This window comes from Branchiostoma belcheri, unplaced genomic scaffold (genome assembly GCF_001625305.1).
Source record: "Branchiostoma belcheri isolate BF01 breed outbred unplaced genomic scaffold, Haploidv18h27 scaffold27, whole genome shotgun sequence".
In the NCBI taxonomy this organism is placed as follows: domain Eukaryota; kingdom Metazoa; phylum Chordata; class Leptocardii; order Amphioxiformes; family Branchiostomatidae; genus Branchiostoma; species Branchiostoma belcheri.
This window is the reverse complement of record NW_017803876.1, coordinates 1391719-1415036: the sequence shown is the minus strand read 5'-3', so window position 1 is coordinate 1415036 and position 23318 is coordinate 1391719. Positions and strand designations below refer to the sequence as shown.

The 23318-nt window shown below is 43.5% G+C and overlaps 4 protein-coding genes across 5 annotated transcripts; 2 read left to right on the top strand and 2 right to left on the bottom strand.

Moving 5' to 3' along the window:
* Positions 1–1595: 1595 nt before the first annotated feature.
* Positions 1596–2968, top strand: LOC109472327 (forkhead box protein D2-like). Its single transcript, XM_019772023.1, has one exon. The coding sequence runs from the start codon at positions 1651–1653 to the stop codon at positions 2500–2502; it is 852 nt and encodes a 283-aa protein (XP_019627582.1). The 5' UTR covers positions 1596–1650; the 3' UTR covers positions 2503–2968.
* Positions 2969–4156: 1188 nt separating this feature from the next.
* On the bottom strand, positions 4157–5669 carry LOC109472300 (putative hydroxypyruvate isomerase). The gene is made up of 2 exons (XM_019771979.1): positions 4926–5669; positions 4157–4719 (listed from the first exon to the last, which is right to left on the bottom strand). The coding sequence occupies exons 1-2, from the start codon at positions 5556–5558 to the stop codon at positions 4540–4542; spliced, it is 813 nt and encodes a 270-aa protein (XP_019627538.1). The 5' UTR covers positions 5559–5669; the 3' UTR covers positions 4157–4539.
* Positions 5670–5889: 220 nt separating this feature from the next.
* LOC109472299 (CDK5 regulatory subunit-associated protein 3-like) lies at positions 5890–12684 on the top strand. 2 transcript variants are annotated; one of them, XM_019771976.1, is made up of 14 exons: positions 5893–6069; positions 6683–6814; positions 7216–7316; positions 7578–7626; positions 7833–7921; positions 8047–8136; positions 8274–8410; positions 8903–9071; positions 10137–10337; positions 10472–10499; positions 10599–10684; positions 11343–11548; positions 12020–12191; positions 12533–12684. In XM_019771976.1, the coding sequence occupies exons 1-14, from the start codon at positions 6009–6011 to the stop codon at positions 12602–12604; spliced, it is 1593 nt and encodes a 530-aa protein (XP_019627535.1). In that variant the 5' UTR covers positions 5893–6008; the 3' UTR covers positions 12605–12684. The 2 variants fall into 2 exon arrangements, with proteins under 2 accessions (XP_019627536.1, XP_019627535.1); XM_019771977.1 differs by lacking the exons at positions 11343–11548; positions 12020–12191; positions 12533–12684 and adding an exon at positions 11143–11329 and having other exon boundaries at positions 5890–6069.
* Positions 12685–12710: 26 nt separating this feature from the next.
* On the bottom strand, positions 12711–21629 carry LOC109472298 (kanadaptin-like). The gene is made up of 13 exons (XM_019771975.1): positions 20765–21629; positions 20101–20308; positions 19527–19652; positions 19322–19391; positions 18853–18995; positions 18320–18477; positions 17539–17608; positions 17095–17281; positions 16413–16536; positions 15054–15261; positions 14569–14672; positions 14138–14252; positions 12711–13952 (listed from the first exon to the last, which is right to left on the bottom strand). The coding sequence occupies exons 1-13, from the start codon at positions 21599–21601 to the stop codon at positions 13903–13905; spliced, it is 2400 nt and encodes a 799-aa protein (XP_019627534.1). The 5' UTR covers positions 21602–21629; the 3' UTR covers positions 12711–13902.
* Between the last annotated feature and the right edge of the window lie 1689 nt (positions 21630–23318).

Sequence of the window (23318 nt, the reverse complement as noted above, 5' to 3'; positions counted from 1 at the left end):
TAATTACCACATACATGCTGTGTGAAATGCTCAGATTTTGTTGTTTTTGGCTCTTTTCAGTGCGCATAATTACCCTCAGGTTGCAACAACAATTTTCGTTTCTGTTTTTATGGAAAACACCATCAACCACCAATTCTGCATCGAACAATAGTTCTCGATCCCGTGACAAAGGGGTCCTTTCAAAAGAGTCCAACAGAAACCATAAGTGTGAAGTACGTGAACGTCGTGTTGTTCTCTCCTCACCTGCCGGACAGTAGTGGCCCCGTGGAGAGGACGTTTTACACCTCCTTGGGAAAACAATGGCTTCATTAGCGATGTTTTCAACTGGGAGGGATCAGGGTGAGAAACATCCACGCCCCGAGATAAACAACACACAAAGGCCACACAAAAGCCCTGCAGCTCCCAACAATGGACAGGTAAGACAAGTTGGCGTCTGCAGAGAATGGCTCGGTTCACCCATCAGTGCACCATTGTCAGACGTTAGTGCCAGTTTCCAGAGAATTTGAATGACAGATCGACATGCGAGAAAAGGTTTCGTCGAGAAACTGTGAAGAAATTGTCTACTTTTGTTTCACAAGTTTAATAAAAAAAGATAATCCACAATTCGCGACAAGGGTCTAATGTTATTTGTCGCAGATAATGTAAAGCGAAGACCACTATTAAAAGAAAACTTTTGGCAAGCCAGCTCTCGCCAAAACATTTTAAAGTGTTTTCTGACACAACGAAATAAAGAAATCGTATACTAGTACATGTAGTAGCCAAGAAGGAAGCGATTATCCAACAGTTCTTCCGGTTTATCATACAATCCGTGCGGGCACGTGTTAATCTATCTCGCTTGGACAAGAGCTTAACACTAGTGTTCAAATATACTTCACTCGGTATGTCGAACCTAATCCACGCTCCGGGTTCATTAGGCAATTATTCTAAAACAGTTTCCAGCTAGCATAGCCGATGGCCGTTGATAAAATATCTTCCTGTCATATGTTTGTCCCTGTTCTCACAGATATCATTCACAACATTTTTTTAATAAATGTCTGTCTAGCATGTCTGTAAGACCCGCACTTGGGCAGACAGACACTTGACAGACACTCTTAATCTAACTTTGGTATAAAATTTTGCATATTTCACTGTCTTGACAGAATAAACTGGCCATAGAAACGTTATGTCTACTTGGACCAGTAAATATCGTTTTGTGTCTCCTTGTACTTAAAGTAAATAACGTGCATTGAGAGGTGGAAAGTCTTTGTCCGTGAAGTGGCTATGTCTTTATAGGCAGGTCCATGTAGATAGTAGGATTTGTGTATACATGTAAATCTCTTCAATATGACAGAGCATCAACTTCACGCTATAAGCCATATGTTGACAAACAAGAGCCCATCGTTGAACCCACAGTGCCAACAATGTGGCAATCACGCGTACAATTGCGCATTCAGATGGTAATCCTGGCTACGCCCTCCCCATTTTCAAGCGAGGTGATAATTGAGTGCAAATTAGCACCAAGACAATACCCGGAGCCCACCCACTGTTTGATTGGCCATTGGCTTCGTGTATAAAATCCGGGCGTCAAACGGTTTGTCTTCATTCCGAGACAGCCTCCGAGCTCGACGCACCAACTCTTCTCGACGATCGCCACTCTACTACCCAGTCAACATGCTGCCGTTCTCTATCGACAGGCTGGTCGGCGTGGAGAAGCCAGGCCCCCTGAGGGAAGACGACCACCTCCCCGCTCCGCTGCTCAGCATCGTCCGGTGCAGCCCGTCCGTGTCAGTGTCAGACCCCGAGTCGTCGGGGTCCGAGGACGACCGGGCCAGCAGCATCTCACCCGTCGGCGCCAGCCCCAACCCCCTGCCGACGACCGCCAAGCCCGAGTCGTCGCCGCCCGAGTCGCCGTCGTCCGAGCTGGAGAAGCCCCGCCACTCCTACATCGCCCTGATAGCCATGGCCATCATGTCGTCCAAGGACAAGCGGCTCCTCCTGGGCGACATCTACCAGTGGATCATGGACAACTTCCCGTTCTACCGCAACAACGAGCGGTCCTGGCGCAACTCCATCCGCCACAACCTGTCCCTCAACGACTGCTTCATCAAGGCCGGGCGCTCCCAGGACGGCAAGGGCAACTACTGGGCCATCCACCCCGCCAACATGGACGACTTCGGCCGGGGAGACTTCCACCGCCGCCGCGCCAGGAGGAACGTCCGCCGCTACACCGCCATGGCACAGCACCCCTACATGCAGTACGGCTACCAGTACACCGCCATCTCCCAGCCGTCAGTGTCGGCCTACAGCTACGCCGCCGCCGCCCACCCTGCTGCGCACCCGGCCGCCTACGCCGTGCCCGTGACGTCGGCGTACGCCACGTCCCTGCCGTACCCCGCCGTCATGACGACGTACCCGCGCTCCGACGTCATGGCGCTGCCCTACACCAGCTACAGCTACCTGCCCTCCGCCTCCCCGCAGATGGTGCCCGCGCCCGTCCAGAGTCTGCAGAGAGTCACGCTGTAAGAACTGACAGAAGGAAAACTGTATACGGACAATTGACCAGTATCTGTACATACCTGTAAATAATTCAAGTGTATATACATGAAGCATTTTTGCAGCTAAAAATCGGTCTTGACGCCACGACAAATTGTACAGAAGCCTTGAAATGTCCTCGGTCTAATCATTCCTTTTCTCAAACCATTGTCTGCTGACTGTATGAAAGTTTCAATCTGTATCCAAGCTCCAGTAACAATGCAAATGTGTGTATATATCATACCGAGTTGCGTTAAAAGTACTCGTAGTTAATAGCGAAACTAAGTGCAATAAGTAAAACGCAAATGTATATACGATTATTCTAAAGCTGCTTGTGATGTTTAAAGTTGTTCGAATACATGTACTTGAAAATTTTGCTGGAACAAAATTCTTCAAAATTATGTTATATTTTGTTGACGCAACTTTCTTGACCTTCTCAATAAAAGATGAGAAAATGGAAAAGCAGTGTCTATCATTTTCTGTATACTAGTATATAGATAGGTAAATGTGTTTTAAGCTTATAAATTACAGTAAAGCTTAAAAGGTTCAAGATCTGTAGTGGAAACAAAAGAAAACGTGTAAAAATTAAGTAGAGGTATGTAGCCATAGTCAACGACTGCTTCAAATCGTACATTAACTTTACTCTGTTTCGATAGGCAAGAAAACACCACACATACACAACACCCATTCCCTTGGGAAAAACGCTACAACAGTCGTTTAATTCACCAGTAATCGTTATTGAGGAACTGCTCTTCATTGCAAGCATTTTCTCGCGATCTTACAGCACAAGTGATCGATTTTACTTCATTCGTTCTGTGGCTTTACCTCAGTATTGCTGAACTTACCAATGACAGAATAACACACAACATCAGTCTATTTGCTGCACTTAGACCCTGTTCATACCAGACTTATATTTAGCGGTTTCAACCGGTTTTTCAAAAACCCGGCTAAAACCCTTAGCGTTCATACCAGACTTTTGATAACCGGTTTTGTAAAAATCCTGTCCGGTGAATATCCAATTAATCGGCCATGACTGCAGTTTGAATAACCGTTCCTCTCGCTCTTCTGATTGTTTTCCTTGGCCTTCTTGCTTGTATGCCGTCTTCAGTTTTTTTTTTTACCTTAGTGCGGCACTGATCCTTTATCTTCAAGAAATCAGCCTCCTCCAACATTTTTGTTTCGGTAGAGCCCTCGCCCCCCCCCCTAGCTTTTTCGAATTTGGCGACTCCTGCTCTCCAACCTAAGTATCAAGAGCGTCCCGTTCGCCGACCAGGTTGCGTTTGCTGATTCCATCGCAAAATGAAGAAAAACCGTGGAAAAACAGTGGAAACGAACTCAAGTTGGTCAAAACAACGCGCTCAAAAAAGCTTGCAGGTCGCACACGGCCAGGATGCTGACCCCGTGACCCCGGAATTATGACGCAAAAAACCGGTTCAATAAACCCTTAGCGTTCAGACCAGGTTTTTCGGTGGAAAAACCCCACAAAAACCCCTCAAAAACCACCTCCCGAGGTGGTTTTTCAAAATCGGATTTAAACCCCTAAAAAACCGGTTAATTTGCGTTCACACCAGGTTAAATAAAAACCGGTTTTTGAAAAACCGGTTGAAACCGCTAAATATAAGTCTGGTATGAACAGGGTCTTAAACACTACATGCTGGCTAAAATCTTGTAAAGATTAAATGTTGACACCGCAATACAACATACATGTATTTGCACAACATCTCATTTGTACATTTAGCTTCATAATTGTTCTGATATATGATAATATTTTGTAAGACAATCAAAAGTTACATTTTTATGTACAATTGTCTTCAGATCAACTGAAATAATGTACCATAAAAGGTAGCACTGTTCTTGTTTTCAATCACCGAAGTAAGAAAAGAATCCACGCTGTCTGTATAGTTGTTGCTTGCATATCTCATCACCATAGCCACCTGCAATCACAGATAACGTTTGAAGCTAAAATAGTCCCTTTTTTCTTTTCACCAGCTTACACATTCTGGCACACAGTTCCGCTGGTAGCATAGATCATTTTGCCTTGCTCATGTACTTCCTCCACCACTCCAGGCCGGTGAGTGTGTCCCCGGCAGGGTTGTACTCCAGCCCTATCCAGCCGTCGTACCCGACACTCTCCAGCACAGAGAACACGTAACCGTAGTTCACCTCGCCCTCGGAGTCCGGCTCTGCCCTACCGGGGACCTGGGAGACCTACAGAAATTGGACAGACCCAGAAGTGACCCCAAACTGTTACGTCTGCGGGGTAAAAGAAACCACAAACCACTATAACTATAACTATACATACATCACTGTGGAAGATACGACAAGGACAGACAGCAACTCCTGAATGAAGAATATACGGAAAAATAGACGTTAAGCAGAGACAACAACAACAACAACAACAACAACAACGAGACCTGCATGTGGCCGATGTGCGGGAGGTACTCCTTGATGCTGTTGGTGAGGTTCCCGTCCATGATCTGTTGGTGGAAGAAATCCATCTGCAGCTTGACGTTCTTGTGGCCAACTTTCTGCAGGATGCCCAAAGCCTGTCGAGGGGTGTTTAAGAAGTACTTCGGGTCCGTCATCTTAGAGTTGATGGGTTCGATGAGCGCAAGGATCCCTTCTTTCTCAAGCCTGGCCGCGGCGAACTTCAGGTTCTCCACGAATGTCTCTTCCATGCTTGGCAGAGCGGCTTCGCGACTCCAGTCCACCGGCACGCGTCCTGCCATCAGATGCATCCGCTTGCACTTAAGGGCGTTCGCGTACTTGATCGAGAGTTCCAGACCGTCTTTGAACGCCTGCTGTCTCCCGGGTAGAGCCGCCAGCCCGAGCTCGCCATCGGCAAGGTTTCCCGGGAACATGTTGATCAAGACTTGCTCGACTCCCGCCTCTTCTTTCGCTTTCACCACTTCTTCCACGGGTATGTCGTACAGAAAGGCGGCCTCCACTCCCCGGAAGCCGGCCCGAGCGGCCGCCCCGTACCGCAGAGGCACCGCCCCGGCCTCCCGAAACAGCCAGGAGATGTTGGCACAGAATTTCAGGGTCATGACAGCTTTCTATGAGACGTCTAGCAGCCGAGAAATGGATTAAATCTCTTTCCTGGCCTGATTTCTGATACAAAGTCCACGAGAAACTACTTTGGAGTTGAAAGTTCAGTTGAAGCAGCCACTCACATGCCGGGGGGTTTATTAATTCATATGTACTTACCAACACACTTATTCCGTCATTAAACAAATACAAACATATTCTAATATACCTACACATTAGGTAACTAACCCTAAACCAATGTTATATGCACACTTTATGACGTTTGTCTACAAGAAATATATTTTCAACCTTACCTATTTTGAAGAATGTAATCACCCTAATTATAACCTTTGACCCACCTGCGTGGCGACTGCACAGACGCACAAATTCCATCTGGAGGAACAATTCCTGATACTACAAAGTAGGCAGGACAACGCAAAGTTAAGAAAGCAGAGGAGGAGAAACACAAGATGGTGTCTCAACAGGACATACAGAAACTACCCATCGATATCCACTACAACAAGCTGCTGGGTGAGTTGGCAACTCCGCCCCTCCTCTTCCATGGCCTCAGCACACAGCCAGTTCTGAAGAAAATTTTCTTCCGGCATGGTTTTTCATATAGAAAAAAAAAAACAGGTTGATGACAGGCATGGAATTTGGGCAGGTGTATGTAGATAGACGGGCCGGCACCTACGTATGAAGTATAGTACAGTCGATTTATTTTAGAGAAGTCTAGTTTTACAACCTAAATTTCCTGCATATCAAGTTAGGGCATATGGAGAAATTATAACTGTTATCATTGCTGTTATAGACTATATAGGGCAAGATGTATTTAGTTTCCTATGTTGTAATATGTTGAATTTCCTTGTCCCTCCATTCCGTGCACAAGTATCTAGATGATATGATATTTGCCTTTTAATTTTATATCATTTTAATATAATCTGCCATTGACAACAAAAGATGCCCCAAGAGGGCTTTGCCCAGTATATAATATAATAACATTAGGATAGGATGTAATGTTACATACTCCAAAATAGGTAATTATTCTCATCATTTACTAGTACTTGAACTAATCAACTGTTCAGTTCTTCATTGCTGATTATATCTGTCATAATTGGCATCTCATTCCTTTTACCTATAATAGATTGGCTTGTGGATAGGAGGCACTGTAACCGACAGTGGCAGGCAGCAGCCCTGGTGGTGCGAGAGAAAATCAACGCCGCCATACAGGACATGCCGGAAGTGCAGGAGATCACACAACTGCTACAGGGAACGTGTAAGTCCAGCTAAATGTCAGTAATCTTAAATAAAGCACAGATGATTTTACTTAGGCTCTACCAGGCTTGAGAAGAGGCTGGAACGAGTAGAAATTGGTCAAATGGAGAGCTAACATACCAGGGGAGTTGGTCTGGCAAAGGAACTCAGTTTTCAACTCTGCCCCTATGGAGTTGCAAACAGGCTGCCACTCTGATAACTGTAACGTTACTTCTTTAGCGGACCAACTCCCCTGGCATGTTATCTATTTATTTGACCAATTTTTGCTCTTTCCAGTCTCTTCTCAAGCCTGGTAGTTCTACCTAACATGATGATTTGTAACACATCACAGGCATTTCTGTCAATGGCCTTGAATTTGAGTTTCAATGGTAAGAATGGTGATATTTTGTCCTCTCCCAACAGATATAAACTACTTCCACTGCATACGGATAGTAGAACTACTGAAGGTTTCAGAGGCAAACACCAAAGATATATTTGGTCGGTATTCCTCTCAACGGATGAAGGTGAGAACCGATCCTTCTTGGTATTATTTAAGTTTTTGGGATAACCATATATGATAGACATAAATGATATCTCTAGAAAACAGTTTCTTCTGCTTTGTGTATTAATGCTTTGAAACTTTTGTGTATTAATGCTTTGAAACTTCACTTGTGGCAAGTAAACTTTAAGATGATTGAAATCTGTAATATACGGTATTCATGTTTTTGAAGGTGCTCAGATTTTTATGTAATATCTTGGAGACTAATTTATTTATCTTTCTTCAGGACTGGCAAGAGGTGGTCAGACTATATGAGAAAGACAATGTCAATCTTGGTGAGTCAGATCTAGTGGTATTTTTTAAATGTCTGCAATGATTTTATTTTTGCGGGTTTTGTGGTGCCTGTCCGCCACAAAATCATGACACCACAAATATGTTTTTGTGCTGTGAACTTAAAATACTGTAAAACCTCATAAACATGGCACTGTGCAGTGTAAAATTTACATGTGTAATTGCACTAAGCTTTGTACTTTTCCTACAGCTGAAGGAGCTCAATTGTTGACAAGGAACGTGAACTACGAGATCCCAGCAGTGAAGAGACAAATAGCAAAGTGCAAGCAGACACAGGAGGTACCGTATGGTGGTATTCATTTACAGATCACTTTAAGGTAATGATTTTCTTCAACAGTTTTTAAGCAGATTTCTTTAAATTTTTAAATGATTGTTTGTTGTTTGTTTGTCTACATCTTGAATAGGAGTGTGTGAAAAAGGAGGCAGACTTCACCAGCCAAGCCAGAATAGAAAGAGAAGGTTTCAAGGCATCATGCAAGGAACTTGGCATTGTGGTGAGAATATTTGTTTTTCTTATCAGAATTTTCAAAGAAGTCACTAACTTCTGATCAAAGATGTGCTCATCAACCCCTATCCTACATACAAAATGATTATACAGTAAAAAGAAAAAATGAAATGTTTTCCCCTGCAGGGTAAGAACATCCGTTCCGAGCTGCTGGCATTGTTAAAACAACTCCCAGGGATCCACCAGAAGCTTGCAGAGGAGACCAAGTCCCTGCAGCCTGCTATAGACTTCTACACAGCTTTTGTACAGTTCCTGTTGTCCAGGTGAGAGATACAATAAGGGCAGGCCTACAGTAGAAGTGTATTACAGCTGGTCCTCTGCTTCAGATTGAACTTTCCTGTTATTGTTAAAATGGTGTATAGGTTAAAAAAAATTTGAATGTCCTAATGACTTGTAACTTAATGAATTTATGACTTTTAGAATTTTAGAGGTTCATCTCTACATGTCATCACTACAAACTTTATACAATGCCAAGAGTTGGATTTGCAAAGGCTAGGTGTAACAAGTCATTTGGTGTAATTTGTGCCTGCAAACTTGGTTTGTTACACTGAAGGACAGTTATATCAGTGCTTGCTAAATGGATACACATACATGTAATGTTACAAGTTAAGCCTGCTGTACAGACATAACTTAGGAGCGGTCTCATTACCCTGAGGGTATCTATCGACCATCTACAAGGTGAGATTAATCACAAATGGAACATACTTTCAAGGCTGACAGTTCTGAACTTCTGGTTCTTGTTTTTGATATGGCAGCTCTGGAGATGATGCTAAGGCTGATGTTTCCATGGTATCCATGCTGAGGTACCTGACGTCACACGGGAACACGACCGTGTACCAGTGGAGGACAGGGGAGGTGCCCACAGTCGTGGTGGAGCCTGGTCTGCCCGGGGGAGGGGAGCCTGCAGCTACGGAGGAGCCACAGGTGGGTGATCAGAAGTTCAGGAATTCATCAACTCCATTCAAATATTTCATTTATTTCACTTGCTGCACTGTACGTACCCAGATAATACTCTCCAAGCAGAGGTTGTGGGGAATGATCGTTACCTTTTTATATATGGCCGTTTTTGTTGTTGTCCTGATCCCCGTTGGTGGCTAATGGAGCTTCTCTGGCTAATGGATACTGTCTGGCCAATTTGATACTGTCTTTTTGCCACCGAGAGGGATCTGCTTGGAGATTACCCAGATAACACAAATGCTTCATGCCCAGTAGCCTATCCTGACTAAATCACACAGTCACTCTAGAGGCCGGCCCACCATACAGTTGGAGGAGCCAGTTAATCCCCGGCAGTGAGCGATTGTGTAGAACTGGCTATCCAGTACCCCTGCAAAAATGTCACATAAAGCTTTAAAGCTGATATCTTCAGTCTTTCTTCCTTTCGTCTCTCACTGACTTTGCGGATAAAATCTGGAAACTTGATTCATTTCTTTCACACAGCAGCAGATATCTATGATGTCTATGTATTATATATTATGTCCTACCTGGGCCGCGATTACGTTCGATACGGGTGTTCCGGCCCATGTGATAACTAGCGGTACGGCCCGGGGGTTCTTTACGCGTACGGCCCGGGGCTTCCAAATGTTCCATAGAACGATTCGAACGCGTTTCGGCCTAACCGCGTGCACCGATTTTGAAATTCGAATACAGAATCCGGATGTTGGAATTGATGTTGTCGCATTTTGGGGTTTACAGGGACACCAAATTTTTGCTCATTTCGCATTGAAAAGCGCGTATTCTTGGGTGGGTATGACAAAAATAAAATACAACACGGTGTATTCCGCATCGCCCTCGGTCCCAGCCCTCCCGCAGATCGGATCTCCCTCCGGCCTTCGGCCGTCGGGCGATCCGACGCGCGGTCGGGCTGGTACCACGGGCGATACGGAATACACCGTGTTGTATTCTATATTTATACATGTATATTTTATATGTATAGTCCATGCAACTGTCACCATACTGATGTACCCAACTGTCACCTTTTCCTCCTTCCAGATAACCTGGGAGGACTCAGGAGATGCCGCAGGCGGGGACGGGGAGATCAGCTGGGGGGATGAGGGTGCGGAGGGGCAGGAGGAGGAGGGTGGGGAGATTGACTGGGGAGGAATGGACACAGGGGGAGCAGAGGATGGTGGGATAGACTGGGGAGGAGACGGCGAGCTGGACATCACAGTGGAAGGCAGCGGGGCTGATCAGGTGAGGTTATGTCTTAGATGTTGTATTAGTCATATTTGTTGAATTTGAGCAACAGAATAGAAATACTGAGAGAGAACTGGAAGGATGTAGAGAGACTGACCATTGACTGATTGTCTTCCCTTTGTATTTTACAGTCACAGAACGGTGCAGGTGCAGTGGCAGGTAAATATCACTTGTTGTATATTCTTAATGTTTTTCATAACCATATGTGCCATTTATCCCATCATCTTACACAGTTTAAACAAATGTTTTGTCTTCCAGACAGCCGAGTTGCCATGGGAACAGATGCCCTGTCCCTGTTTGACCACAAAGAGACAAGAGACCAGGTCATAAATGAACTACGGGAGGTATGAAACTTAAACTTACTGTACTACTCAAAAGTACAATTTACTTACCAAGACCAATTCATTTCTTGGTTCTCAAAGGTTTGAAGTAAAAATTCAGCAAGAGGTCATTCAGCAAGAGGTCCAGAAAAAAAGAAAACAGGAACCTGCCTGTACTCGCTGCCTGAAACTGTGTGTACCAAGGTACTGATGTTGACGTTCTGAGTGAAACTATTTTGCTATTTTCAGATTACAGCTTTTTCAAACTTTTTAAAAAGATTTTTGAAGTCTTAGGTATGACTTGGCCAAGGATTGAACTCATGACCTACCAAATGCAAGGCAAACTCTATCTCTCTCTTCCCCACTTGGCCATTGCGCTGGTGAAGTATTCCAGTATGGCATCAATATGTATTTAGCATGGCAACTCTTCCTGTAGACTCAGGAAATGCTGGATGTCCTCCCCCCCATTGCTGTACATGTAGCTCTCAGGTTTCCTGGCCCAGCGGCTGGTGGAGATGGAGGGAGAGAACAACGTGTTGGCTGAGATCTTCCAGTCGGCATTGTTGTGTTTTGTATTTTTGTTCTCACAAACTGCCTGCCTGGGCCCCAGGTTGGGAACTGTGCATAACTCAAATGAGATTCACTTTTAACACACATGCTGGATTATTCCCTCCTGTTGCAGCTCTCGGGTTTCCTGGCCCAGCGGTTGGTGGAGATGGAGGGAGAGAACAACGTGGTGGCCGAGACGATCTTCCAGTCGGCGCCGCAGGAGCTGCAGATGCGCTCCGTGGAGGAGATTACGGACATGCTCGCCCCTGTAGACACCATCCTGGCCCAGCTCACCAACAACCGCATGAGGCAGCTCTACATGCTCAAGGCCTCTCCCAAGTAAATATGGTTATACACGTTAGTTTTAGTCACCTAACCAACAACTGTATGAGGCAGCTCTACATGCTCAAGGCCTCTCCAAAGTAAATATGGCCATAGCTGTCTGTTATATATGCTGTATTTTAGCATTATTCTTTATTGATAATAGCCTGATGTCCTTGTTAGCTTTAGTCTACTTCCCTAGATCTGCTACACCACCAACAAGCAGATCTTGGGGAGCAAACTTAAAGCTGACATTAATGGCTTACTTGGTTATTCATCTGATGACATACCTGGTTATCCATCTTCTGGACAGTATAAGACAACTGTCTTTTTCCTGTCTCCTATTGATATGTAGACAGACAGACAGCATTCTTTGTTTGATAATGGCTTTTTTTTTTTTGGTACCTCTTTGTTTTTACATACGTGTGCTTGGCTCATCCTTTGATAACAAATTGGACAGCATAAAACACCTTTCCTGTCCCCCTACAGGTACGTAGACAGACTGACCGCCAACCTTCAGCAGAAGCTGGACCAGGCCGACAAGATGCTCGCCAGGAAGCGCATTATGATCGAAAAGAGACAGGGGGCGCTGCAGGACCAGAGGCAGACGGAGCCCAAACTGCAGGTCATCATCAAGAAGACCAAAGAGCTGAAGAAACAGGTTGGGTGAAAGTTCATGTACATTTACATGAATCTCTTTCTCTTCTATCCCTTGTTTGTCCATTTGGGCACCACAGACGATATGACAATGTTGCAACAAGGTCACCCTTCTCAGTTTTATGTTCTTAAGGTGTTGTGCTGGTCCATTCCTCACATCTTTTCTATTACCTATGAGCCTAGAGGAAGCCAATTTCATGGCTCAAATTATTTTTTTCTTAAATGTTTGTTTGAGCATAATTTTTGTCATAGAAGGAAATACTAGTACATGTATTGTTTTTGTATGATACAGACAGTACAAAAAACAGTGCAACATTTTAGAATTAATTGTATGGCCTTTCGCAGATGGAGGGAGAAATATCCAAGCGGTACAGCGACAGACCAGTTAATATCATGGGGGAGATCAACCTGCTCTGAGTCCAGCCTCAACAGGAACCAGCAGTATTCCCAACCTCTGGTCTGACACAACATTGAGAATTTACAGTGTCAGCTATGTGCATCAGATATATCACAAAACTAACCTGCAATTTCAAATGTGATCTGCAAATATCAAATTTTCTGCAAGAGGCCAGTGTATACTTGAAGTTATGCTAGTGGACATTGTGCCTTGTGAAAATCATTTAATATAGAAATTATTTGATACACTGTTGTCATAAGAGAAGCAATTACCATAAATGATATGTTTTTTTCCAATGACTGTAGGATGGTCTTGATATGAAGTTATTTATTCTCATAAAAGGGATGTATAAAAAAAGTTTTACTGAACACCTGTGTGATTCCCATTTAATCACTGCTGTGACCATGTGCCAACCTACAACCTGATATTTGCTTCTTATTCTTAACTACGGTACTGATGATGTTATAAAAATGGTCAATGAACCCATTGAATATGGCCTCAGCTCTTTCTCCAAACTTTTTCGGTGGTCATTTGTGTATCAATGGTCATGTTAGACCACCTCAATGTTTGCACACACAGTGTTTCTGTGTGGAATCAAATATTGGCATCTGCATATGTATTAATAATTTCTAGTACATTTAAGATTTAACTACCAGTACTGAACAAGTTTTAATTAGGATAATTTTCTCATTCAGACATTGTGTATCAAGTCAAAGAATATACTCTTGTAAATCTTGTTCTTGTGTACAGTATAAACATAAAGGATGATTTTCTGAAGTTACTTTTGTCTAAGTTCTTCCTGGAGTAATAAAAAGATCCACTGAAAGGATCAGTTCTGGAAGTGGAGCCAGAACATGCCATACACTGTGATGTGTCTGTTTAAACTTGTAGTTCACATTAAGGTAACTAGCCTCTTTACCACAAAGAACACAGGACAAAGCACTGCAGATCTCTGGTCATGTTCTAGGACAAACTGGTTGTTATAAGGACAATCGAGTAACAAAATATCTACTTCACATACAACCAACAATCATCATGTCACAAAGGGCTATCTCAAGCAGGATTTTGTGGAAAGCACGTTCTAACAATTACAATTCATATAAATTGTTTTGTTGAGTTTAAACTCATTTTATGATCATGTACAGAGCCCTCTCCTACTTTGGGGTTACCATGATATATTTACGGTATAAATACATTGTGGTCTGTATACAAGGAAGAGGGTGTCCAAAGAACACTGATAAACTGGAAGTTGAATGGGTTCAAAATCTTTTATTCAAAGTAGAGACCTCTAATATGGTACTGCCACCAGTTCTAGCATTCAGTAACCAAATTTCTCATTCAAACTGGTCTTCCCATCTCCAGATTGGTCTGTAAAACAAAATATAAACAGGTTTAAGCAAAATGTAGAAAGACCAATAAATGTGTAATGTGCTCTGTTGTGTACTTTACAAATTCAAGAGAAAAAGCTATTACATGAACCTACTTTTAAGCATTTAAAAACATAAAATATGTCAAACATATAACATAGAACAATATGAAAAGTCTGTACTCACCATCTGGTGGGACCCACATGCTGTAGTCTGGGTCGTCATCAGCGTACTGTTTGGACATGGGAGGGTCTGGTTTGGGCTGGGACTTCTTCTTTTTGGAGACTTGTGGCTTTGGATCCTAGAAACAACAAGAACTTTTTCTTCTTACATTGTAGTATTGGGTGATCCAATCTTTCAATAAAGTGTTGTACATGTACTTAATACTTAAGGTTGTAGAAAGGAATGCGTGGATGAAGGTTAGACATTCATGTAATGAGGTACACAAGAAAACAGTCAAGCAACTGGATACATTTTGAAAAATCTATCCAGTTGCTTGAGAAAATGTTTTCTTGTGTAGAAAAGAATGTTTCATTTATCTTCCTTGTCAGGACAAAAGCAAAGGAAGATTGTGTTTCTATTCTAGCATATAACAAAGAAATCAAAATATTTCTCACCACAAACTTCTGATCATCATCAGCAGCAGCCTGGTCTTCTCCCTGTTCCTCTCCTTCCCAGGGTCTTTTACTGGTAGATTCCTGGCTACTTGCTGCAGAAATGTCTGGTAGAGAGAAATGAACGAAACATGTCACACAACACACAAATGTACATGTATGTTGCATTATGATCTCATTGGTACAAGTGACCTTATGATGCAAAATCGTATTGTAGATTAGTTTTCGGTATTACAATGTACCTATCTATCAAAATCTTATCTAAAAGAATTCTGATAAAGATTCAATTGCTTTATTTTGTCATTGTGTTTTACTCTCGTTTTATATTTTTGAGTAGAAGGTGACATATAAGCAATCTGTGGTTTTTGCCTAATACTCAATAAATATATGTGAATAAATAAAAAAAAAGATTCAAACATGGTGTCCACACTGCCTGCAAGATGACTAGAATGTTTAGAGGGAATCTTAATATCCATGAGTGTGCTAACCCATTGCTGTAACACTTGGCTGCTCCTCTTCCTCCTGTAGTCTTTCTATAGCTGCTGTGCCTGTTTGTAAGTCACTGGCTGTAACCTGTGCTGTTTCCATATCAACAGGCTCTTCCTTTGTCTCCTCTACATCATCTTCCTCCTCCTCTACCTCCTCTTGGTCCATGGTAGAAGGAACTTGCACTTGAACTGGCTTGGGGAGAGCAACCTGAAGTTTGCATGTCAAAACATATGGTGAAAACCAATTTGTATAAAATAGTCTAATGCAGACACTATATTTTTCTATCAAAGCACCTTGCACTAGGAAAAGAAATTTACAAGGAACTAGTCCCAGTTATTGCCTGATGCCTGAACACACCAGAGCGAAGGCTATGTCTTATTAAACTCCATGAATCACAGTCTATGACTGTAGAAATCTGCAAATCTTTGTCATTTGCAAACAAAGCCAATATCAACCTCCACTTTGCAATGTGCCAGTACAAAAATGCTTGAATGAGGCACCTGCATATAGTGCGGCTTAACTGGGTTCCCCTCAGCAGCCAAAGAGAAAACTGTGTGCATTCTTAAGGTTTCCAATTTTTCGTATAATGTTCTGTGACTAGTATATATGTTGATTATCTTCCTTTCACTTGTAAGAATGTAAATTTACCATGTTATCTGTTGTAGATGTATTTTTATTTGAGCCCTGGAAGATTAGCCTTTTGGAAGGTTAGCCTTTTGGGCTAAACATCCTCCCACCATGGCAGGGGCAGCGACTCCGAATTTCTTCTCCACCCCTTACCCCTGCCGAATAACCCCGCATCTTCTACTCTGCGACCCCAGGAATATTAATATTCGATCATGAGCTTTCCTTATTTGGCATGACCCCATTTCTGACTTGGCCGCCGGCGACTCCGCCGCCGCCCGGTGATGAGCCCGTTGGGGAGGCCGTGTGGGGCAAAGTCACCAAGCCGCCCCCTCTTTTCTCCGCGCCGGCACCTTCCCCGTGCTCGGCGGGATCCGCGCGCAGCCTCCAGCACACACTAGCGCCCCGCCGACGCCCGCAGCGGCCTGCATCGCAAAATTCTCTTCCCAAGACGACGCCATGTTTGTTTTTATTTGTCACTGAACAGCCGACATGATTGGTTCCGATAGCTAGCGTAGCTCATGAATATTTAATGTAGAGTGCGTTAAAGATTTTCTCTGTGATACATGATTGGCTGAGAGTGTGTCCCTGGAATCGGGTCGCAGAGTAGAAGATGCAGGGTTATTCGGCAGGGGTAAGGGGTGGAGAAGGAATTTGGAGCCGCTGCCCCTGCCATGGGCGGATGGGGCTAAAGGGCATCGAAATGAAGAAAATAAAGTGAAGGTTTATCTCACCTGAGGCTTACTCTTGGCTACAGTGTGTCGACCCTTCATGGCTCCAGTCAGGGGAAGGTTCCTCCATGGCTGCTTCTTAGTGGCCACACCTGTACTGGTCTCACCTGGCTTACCTGATGACGTTCTGGATACAAGTGTGAACAGCAAGATCAAAACATTACTAATACTTAGGTAACACCAATCAGTAGTTTGCTCTCCATGGACATGGCTGAATGTTGTAGGTTACTTCTTGAAGACATAAGTAAGAATGCTGTACTTTCGACAGGACAGACATCTTGTTATAGAGTGTATTCTTGTCACGAATTTTGCAAAATTCAGGCTAGTTGCAAATTACAAACATAAAAAAAAACATTTAAACAGAGTATTAAGAGCTATAAAGTTTTCTACATTTATCAAAGAAGGTTGACCATCTACCTGTACATACAGACTGTTAGAATATGTTTTGGTAGCATCTGTGTGTGTGTGTGTGTGTGTGTGTGTGTGTGTGTGTGTGTGTGTCTGTCTGTCTGTCTGTCTGTGAACACTATAACTTGAGAAGAGTTAGATGTAATTGTAGACTTTGATTAGACCTCAAAATGATTAGATTTTTGGCCATCTGGCAGCTTGTTTATGTATATTTTTTGCATCAAACCATATACCCCACACTAGTCTATGTTGGATGACTGGAAGACTTGATACTCACGTGCTGAGCTGCGGTAGGTCTGCAGGCTTGGCCACCTTCATGAGTCTCTGCAGCCGCTGCTCCTCCTTCCGCAGCTCAAACAGCCGCAGTCGCAGCTTGCTGACCTCCACCTTCGTCAGCCCCGATCCCGCTGCCATGTTGGACATGAAGGCCTCCAGCGGGTCCTCTGACTCCTCAGACTCTGATTCTGGAGGGAAGAGAAAGAGAGACACAGAGCTGGTAAAATCTAACTCTGACAAATGAAAGAAGGTGATCACGATCCAATTTTAGATCTATTCTTCCACTGGTTGTGACAGAGGAGACAGACACTATGTACAGTTTTTACAGGTTCATTGTACCGAGGAAATTAGCTCTTTGAGAAGAGCTTAACGTCCCGTCCTAAGGACTGTGACTCTTTTCAGGAACAATGTTATACTCCAAACGAAAATGAGGAAACATTCTTACTTCTCCTGGCAGCTGCTAACTTTTCCTCTGTAACCCTCAGCTCCTGGACAACTTCTTCATGCTGGGCTGACTGTAAGGCATTTAGAAAAAACACAAAATTCATCAAAACAGTACATTAACCTGTAGCTAAATCTGGTAAAATGCAAGATCATACTGAAAACAGTATACTGGTAGAAACCGTATAGTGCCATTATTTATTTCATACATCATAGATGGTAACAGTCAATGCAGCAAATAAAAATCCACATACACCTAACATTACATTTGTATATAAACCCAGCACATATAGACTGGTGCAGGTTAGGTGCAGTTAGACATCAGAAATACCTGCACAGCTCCAATTTTACCTGCACTAAAGCTACACCAATTTAATTTCTTGGTTAACGGATTCGCCGCTTTTTTTCTGATTTGCAAATAAAAATAACAATTCAGAATCAACTGCACAATGCTCATATTTTGCCCTGAACAGTTGAAAACAGTCCTTTTCTTACTACTTGTTACAGTCATCCCATCTTTCAATGCAGTAGTATCAAAATTCATTGTTTAAATTTTGAACCAGCCTGGTGTGATGACTTCATGGCTCCTATCGTACCATTTTGGGCCATAATAGGATGTCTAGGCCTGTTTTTGGGGTTTTTTTTTCGCCGCCCGCTCCATTATTTTTCTAGAAAAATCCGTTAACCAAGAAATTAAATTGGTGTGGCCTCAGATGCATATACACCCAGTATTTTGAGCCCTGCATAATAATGTATATTCTAAAGAAAAACATGACCGTACTGACCAGACTGTCGTACGTGTGCGTGACGTTCTCATCCTTGCCGGCCTTCTTCATCCTGCGGATCCGTTTCTTCTCCACGTCTCCCGTCCTGTCCGTGAACGTGTCCTCATCGCTATCATAGTAATCATTCTCCTCCCAGTTCCGCACAACGCGCTTCGACTCTGAGATAAAAAAAATGACTGGGTACGTAAGTTTCAAGATGACTTAATTGGTTTGTGGTTGTTAAAACTGAATCAAAAACAATTTTTTTTACAATAATTCTCATGTTTAAAAACTTATGAGTAATGTTGAAATACTTTATACAAGTGTGGGATTAAAGGACTAATTTACATGTTGAGATGAAGTCTAGACAGTCTCTGAGAGGTCAATGAAATAGAATACCTAGATGTTGTACCTACTGCAGTATTCCAGTCAGCCTGAATTTTTTTTTATGTCATCTCAATTTTGTTTGACGTAACATCATAGCAAGCACTGAAGGTACAGCAATTCTATAGGGGTCCAGAACATTTTGTTACCCTTTATGTGTCCTAACTTACTGTATCCCTGCTGCCTGAGTACTCCGTAGGCATCCAGCAGTCGACACGCCTCCAGAGCGCACGCCAGGACTGCCTCCTTCTTCTTACCAGACGTCGTGGCTTCTGCGTACTGTTCACGGCCATCGGGACCCTCCACTGGTAACCTGGGGGGAGAAGGGGGAGTGAGAACAATTGTACCTGTGACCTCCATACAACTTGTACACTGCTTGTGCAGTAAATTCAATTTGTTTTACATCCACTGTCTTAAGTCTTGAAATATCAGGATTTTCTTAAGCACAACCAATACTTCTCTCACCTGCTTACCTTTCGATGTCTATCAGACACCTTCTGTCGAAATGTAAGCAAGGTGACAGAAGTACTGGTTGTGTATGAGAAAATCCTAATATCCCATGTTCTACCAACCTGATGAAATTACTTACTATGTATCAAAAAGTCTTACTATAGAAATTATAACAGGACAACAACAGACCTGACTCTGCAGTAGAACTGTCGGTGGAAACTGGTGCCTTTCTCCTCAACCTCATACTCCAACTCTTCTCCTAAAACAGGAATCACATCATTATCATTAAAAAACAAAAATATGAACAACGTGAAATGTGCAAAACAATGACGGATAGAACTTGTTAGGGATCAGCTAATCAATACTTTATCTGTGTGCTGTCTGAAAACTTTACCTTCTCTCTCAAAGAAGTTCTTCAAGGCTTTCTTGGGGTCCTTGACATAGTACGCCTCCTTCTCCTCAGTTAACTCCAAGGAAAACGGGTTCCTGTCATCCTCTTCTTCCTCCTCAGCATCCTCCTCTATAGGAAGATAATCGTAATGTCAGCGCAGATCTGATATATTGTTGTACTTCCAGGACTCCTTTTGAAGCTAACATGGTAACGTGCACTTTTTGTTTCATTTTCAGTTAAAGGGTCACTAAACATTGTTTGAGAACAGATTAACACAATCATTCTTTAGTTAAGTGTAAACTTTACTATATTGTCCACTTCTTTTGTTCTGGTACTGCCCTCAGTGGATGTGCATGTTTCTGGGTGTCTGTAATAAGACATGCCATCTACAACAAATGTTAGAAGTACTGGTATATACTTGTTGTTTTTAGTTCACACAATAATTTGTATGAAGGTGTTTTGAATGTTGACCACACCCACCGACCAGACTAGCCCGACTATAGACCACCCCTGTGCAGTATTATCAAAGACTGGATGCTACTACTAGTCCACTACTACTGCTACTACCACTACCCACCCATGCCCCAGCTGATGCCCTCCTCCTCCACATCCCTCTCCTTCTTCTTCCTGCTCCTCCACTCCTCCATCTCCTCCTCCTGCGTCTCCCGAGACTCCGTCACGTCGTCCGTGTCCGCCTGCTCCGCCTTCTCCCTCTCCTGCCGGTGTAACTCCCGCAGCTCGGTCGCCGTCATCTCGGACTCTTCCTCCTGGTCCTCGTCTGGTCCCTACAGCAATGTTCAGAGTTAGATGTTCAAGGGTTAGGTGTAACAGATTGTTCAGTGTAATGTAGCCAGCTGCCGCTGCGCCACGTGCCTGCAAAGCTGGCGATTATACTGGCTATACAGATACAGCACAGGTGGGGAGGAGGAACGCTGAGTTTTTCCAAGTACTCAGTACAACAAAGTATTATCTGCATTGTAGAATGGAGAAGACCCATATGGCAAAGGTTAACATTAGCACACATAACCAGAACTCTTAAAATGTACTCTGTACTGCTAACTCTATATTGTAACTTATAAAGCTGCGGTTAGTAGTAGTAGCCATACTGACTTCCTTATTCATTTTGTACATTTGTGTATTTGATATCTTGCACGCTAAAAAGTGGAAGAATGCGGGGTGTCTTCTAAAGTAAGAGTTGACAGGTACTGTAATATTTCTAGTTCTTAAGATCACCTGCTCACCTGTAAGATGTACATTCTTGAGCTGCCTCCAAACTTGATCATGTACCCGACCCTCAGCCTGTAGTACACCTTGGGCTTCACCTCCATCTTGTTCATCCAGGTCCCGTGGGTGCTGCCCAGGTCGTACAGATAGAACCCCCTCTCCCTCTCCCCGTCCCCCTCCCCCCGAAACTGCACCACCGCGTGGTATCTTGACAGTGACGGGTGCTCCAGCGTGACGTCACAGCTGTCCAGCCTCCCGAACACGTAGAAAGGTTTTCCCGTGAGTTCCAACTTTGACACGATGCAGCCGTTCTTCAGCACTTCTAAACTGTAAGGTTTGTCCGGTACGGAGCTCCAGGCCGGTTCTTTATAAGGCAGAGGCGGTGCCTGTAATTTTTCTGCGGGGCTCTGTTTCTTTTTTGATGGAACTTCCTTGGGATGTTGTGGTTTCGGTTTGTCTCCGTTGACTTGCTGTGGTTCTTCCGAGTCTTTGCTCTCGTCAGCAGTTTTTGTCTTGACGTCTCCATCTGTTGTTGTTGGTCCCTTGTCTTGTGGTTCAGGCTGTTGTTTCTCACTTGCGTCATCAGAGGAATCGCCGAGTCTCTGCTGCTCTACACCTTTCTGAGGCGAACCTTCTTTTGCCAGGTGGGGAGGGGGGTGCGGGGGTTTCGGACTGGACTTTTTCGGAGCGAATGCCGCCGGTTTCTTGAAAGGTGCGGGGACTTTGAATGCCGCAAACGCCGATGGTGACTCCTGTTTACTCTCGTCACTCAGTTTTGTCTTATCTGCAGTTTTGTCCTCCTCTTTATCCGAAGAACTCGTCTCTTCATCTTTCTTCACGTTTTCGTCCGCCATGTTGGATTTACGTCGCTATGTCGATTGAAATTGCATGTAGTTTAGCTCGATCTCGCTAGGGAGCGCTACTTCTCTTTACCGCTCAAGCAGGTGGAGTTAGCCTGGGTACCATCCGGATTTTTTCGAGCGTTGCGTAGCGAAAATCCGAATGGTACCCAGGCTAAGGTGGAGTTCCTCTCAGACAAAGTTTGAAGTTGTTAAATATTTCACTTTACATAACGTTCAAGCCCTCAATGTGTGTAACAGATTATGATGTGTGTGACGCTAAGATCACAGGACGATTGCTTTCTACAGCCATTGGACAACATTCGTTGATGCCTATTCGTAGCTATGTGGACCTTACTCCTGACACCACAGCGGCTAGTAGATAGCCTGGTTACCAAACCTATTATAGCTCCCGAGTCCTACATCCTCTCCGCAAATATTTGGTAACCAGGCTAGCTAGTAGAGCCCTCCACAGACGCATGCATCACTGAATCTTCAACAACTCTTCTACAGATTGGTCCATACGGAAAACTTCAGACTTATGCTATCTACTGGCCATCATATCAGAGGTCATCACACCAGTATACGGCTATATACGGTATCATTAATTTAAAGTTGATTTCCTCTGTAATAAAGTAATGACAATAAAGAGCACACAAAACATGGACAACACCCCCATGGCCCAACTTAAACGCCAGTTTATTCAAGCTTTGGTACCAAAAACAACACATACTTTCCAACAAACAATGTTTGTTACAAGACACTATTGTTGTTTTGTTTATTTGACTACTATATCGTTACTAAATATATATAGAATACAACACGGTGTATTCCGTATCGCCCGAGGTACCAGCCCGACCGCGCGTCGGATCGCCCGACGGCCGAAGGCCGGAGGGAGATCCGATCCGCGGGAGGGCCGGGACCGAGGGTGATGCGGAATACACCGTGTTGTATCTTATTTATGTCATACCCACCCAAGAAAACGCGCCTTTCAATGCGAAATGAGCGAAAATTTGGTGTCCCTAAACCCAAAAAAATGCGACAACATCAATTCCAACGTCCGAATTTTGTATTCGAATTTCGAAATCGGTGCACGCGGTTAGGCCGAAACGCGTTCGAATCGTTCCATGGAACATTTGGAAGGCCCGGGCCGTACGCGTTAAGAACCCCCGGGCCGTACCGCTAGTTATCACACGGGCCGGAACACCCGTATCGAACGTAATCGCGGCCCAGGTAGGACATAATGCCAGTAATTTGGTGATCAACTGTTGCATAGAAGGCGTACAAAGTTTTGGAACCACCTGTTACGTTACGTGTATAACGTCGGATCGTATTGTACTACTAGCTGCCGACCTTTCAATCTAAACCTCTTATTATTATGAACGTAAGGGGTTATTTAATGTACTAGATTTAGACAAGAAATATAAGAAACTGTCCAAGCAAAATAGATTTATACATCTTATGTCAAGCAGAAATGAACACATTGTAGAAAAAGTGTGTGATTATATCAATAAGTGTTTCAAGAAGAGAGAAGAAACCAGAACCAAAAAATAGACAAACAGAATTATGTAGTACTTAGAATTATGTAGTACTTAGAATCCTAGTATAGAACTCAAACATACATTATGTATGTATGCACCACATGTATTTTATACTGTGACAAAGCATGTATGCATTTAGCCCGTCTGGGCAAGGATATGCAATAAAGATCATTTCATTTCATTTCATTATC

Excerpts from the sequence above, each read along its gene's own strand:
- LOC109472327 (XM_019772023.1), top strand. The coding sequence starts at position 1,651 with ATGCTGCCGTTCTCTATCGACAGGCTGGTCGGCGTGGAGAAGCCAGGC.
- LOC109472300 (XM_019771979.1), bottom strand. The coding sequence starts at position 5,558 with ATGACCCTGAAATTCTGTGCCAACATCTCCTGGCTGTTTCGGGAGGCC. Across the intron at positions 4,720-4,925 it reads CGCACATCGGCCACATGCAG|GTCTCCCAGGTCCCCGGTAG; the intron begins GTCTCGTTGTTG and ends CAATTTCTGTAG.
- LOC109472299 (XM_019771976.1), top strand. The coding sequence starts at position 6,009 with ATGGTGTCTCAACAGGACATACAGAAACTACCCATCGATATCCACTAC. Across the intron at positions 8,137-8,273 it reads GCAAGGAACTTGGCATTGTG|GGTAAGAACATCCGTTCCGA; the intron begins GTGAGAATATTT and ends TTTCCCCTGCAG. Across the intron at positions 8,411-8,902 it reads GTACAGTTCCTGTTGTCCAG|CTCTGGAGATGATGCTAAGG; the intron begins GTGAGAGATACA and ends TTGATATGGCAG.
- LOC109472298 (XM_019771975.1), bottom strand. The coding sequence starts at position 21,601 with ATGGCGGACGAAAACGTGAAGAAAGATGAAGAGACGAGTTCTTCGGAT. Across the intron at positions 18,996-19,321 it reads CAGTTCTACTGCAGAGTCAG|GTTACCAGTGGAGGGTCCCG; the intron begins GTCTGTTGTTGT and ends TTCTCCCCCCAG. Across the intron at positions 14,673-15,053 it reads GCCAAGTGTTACAGCAATGG|ACATTTCTGCAGCAAGTAGC; the intron begins GTTAGCACACTC and ends TCTCTCTACCAG.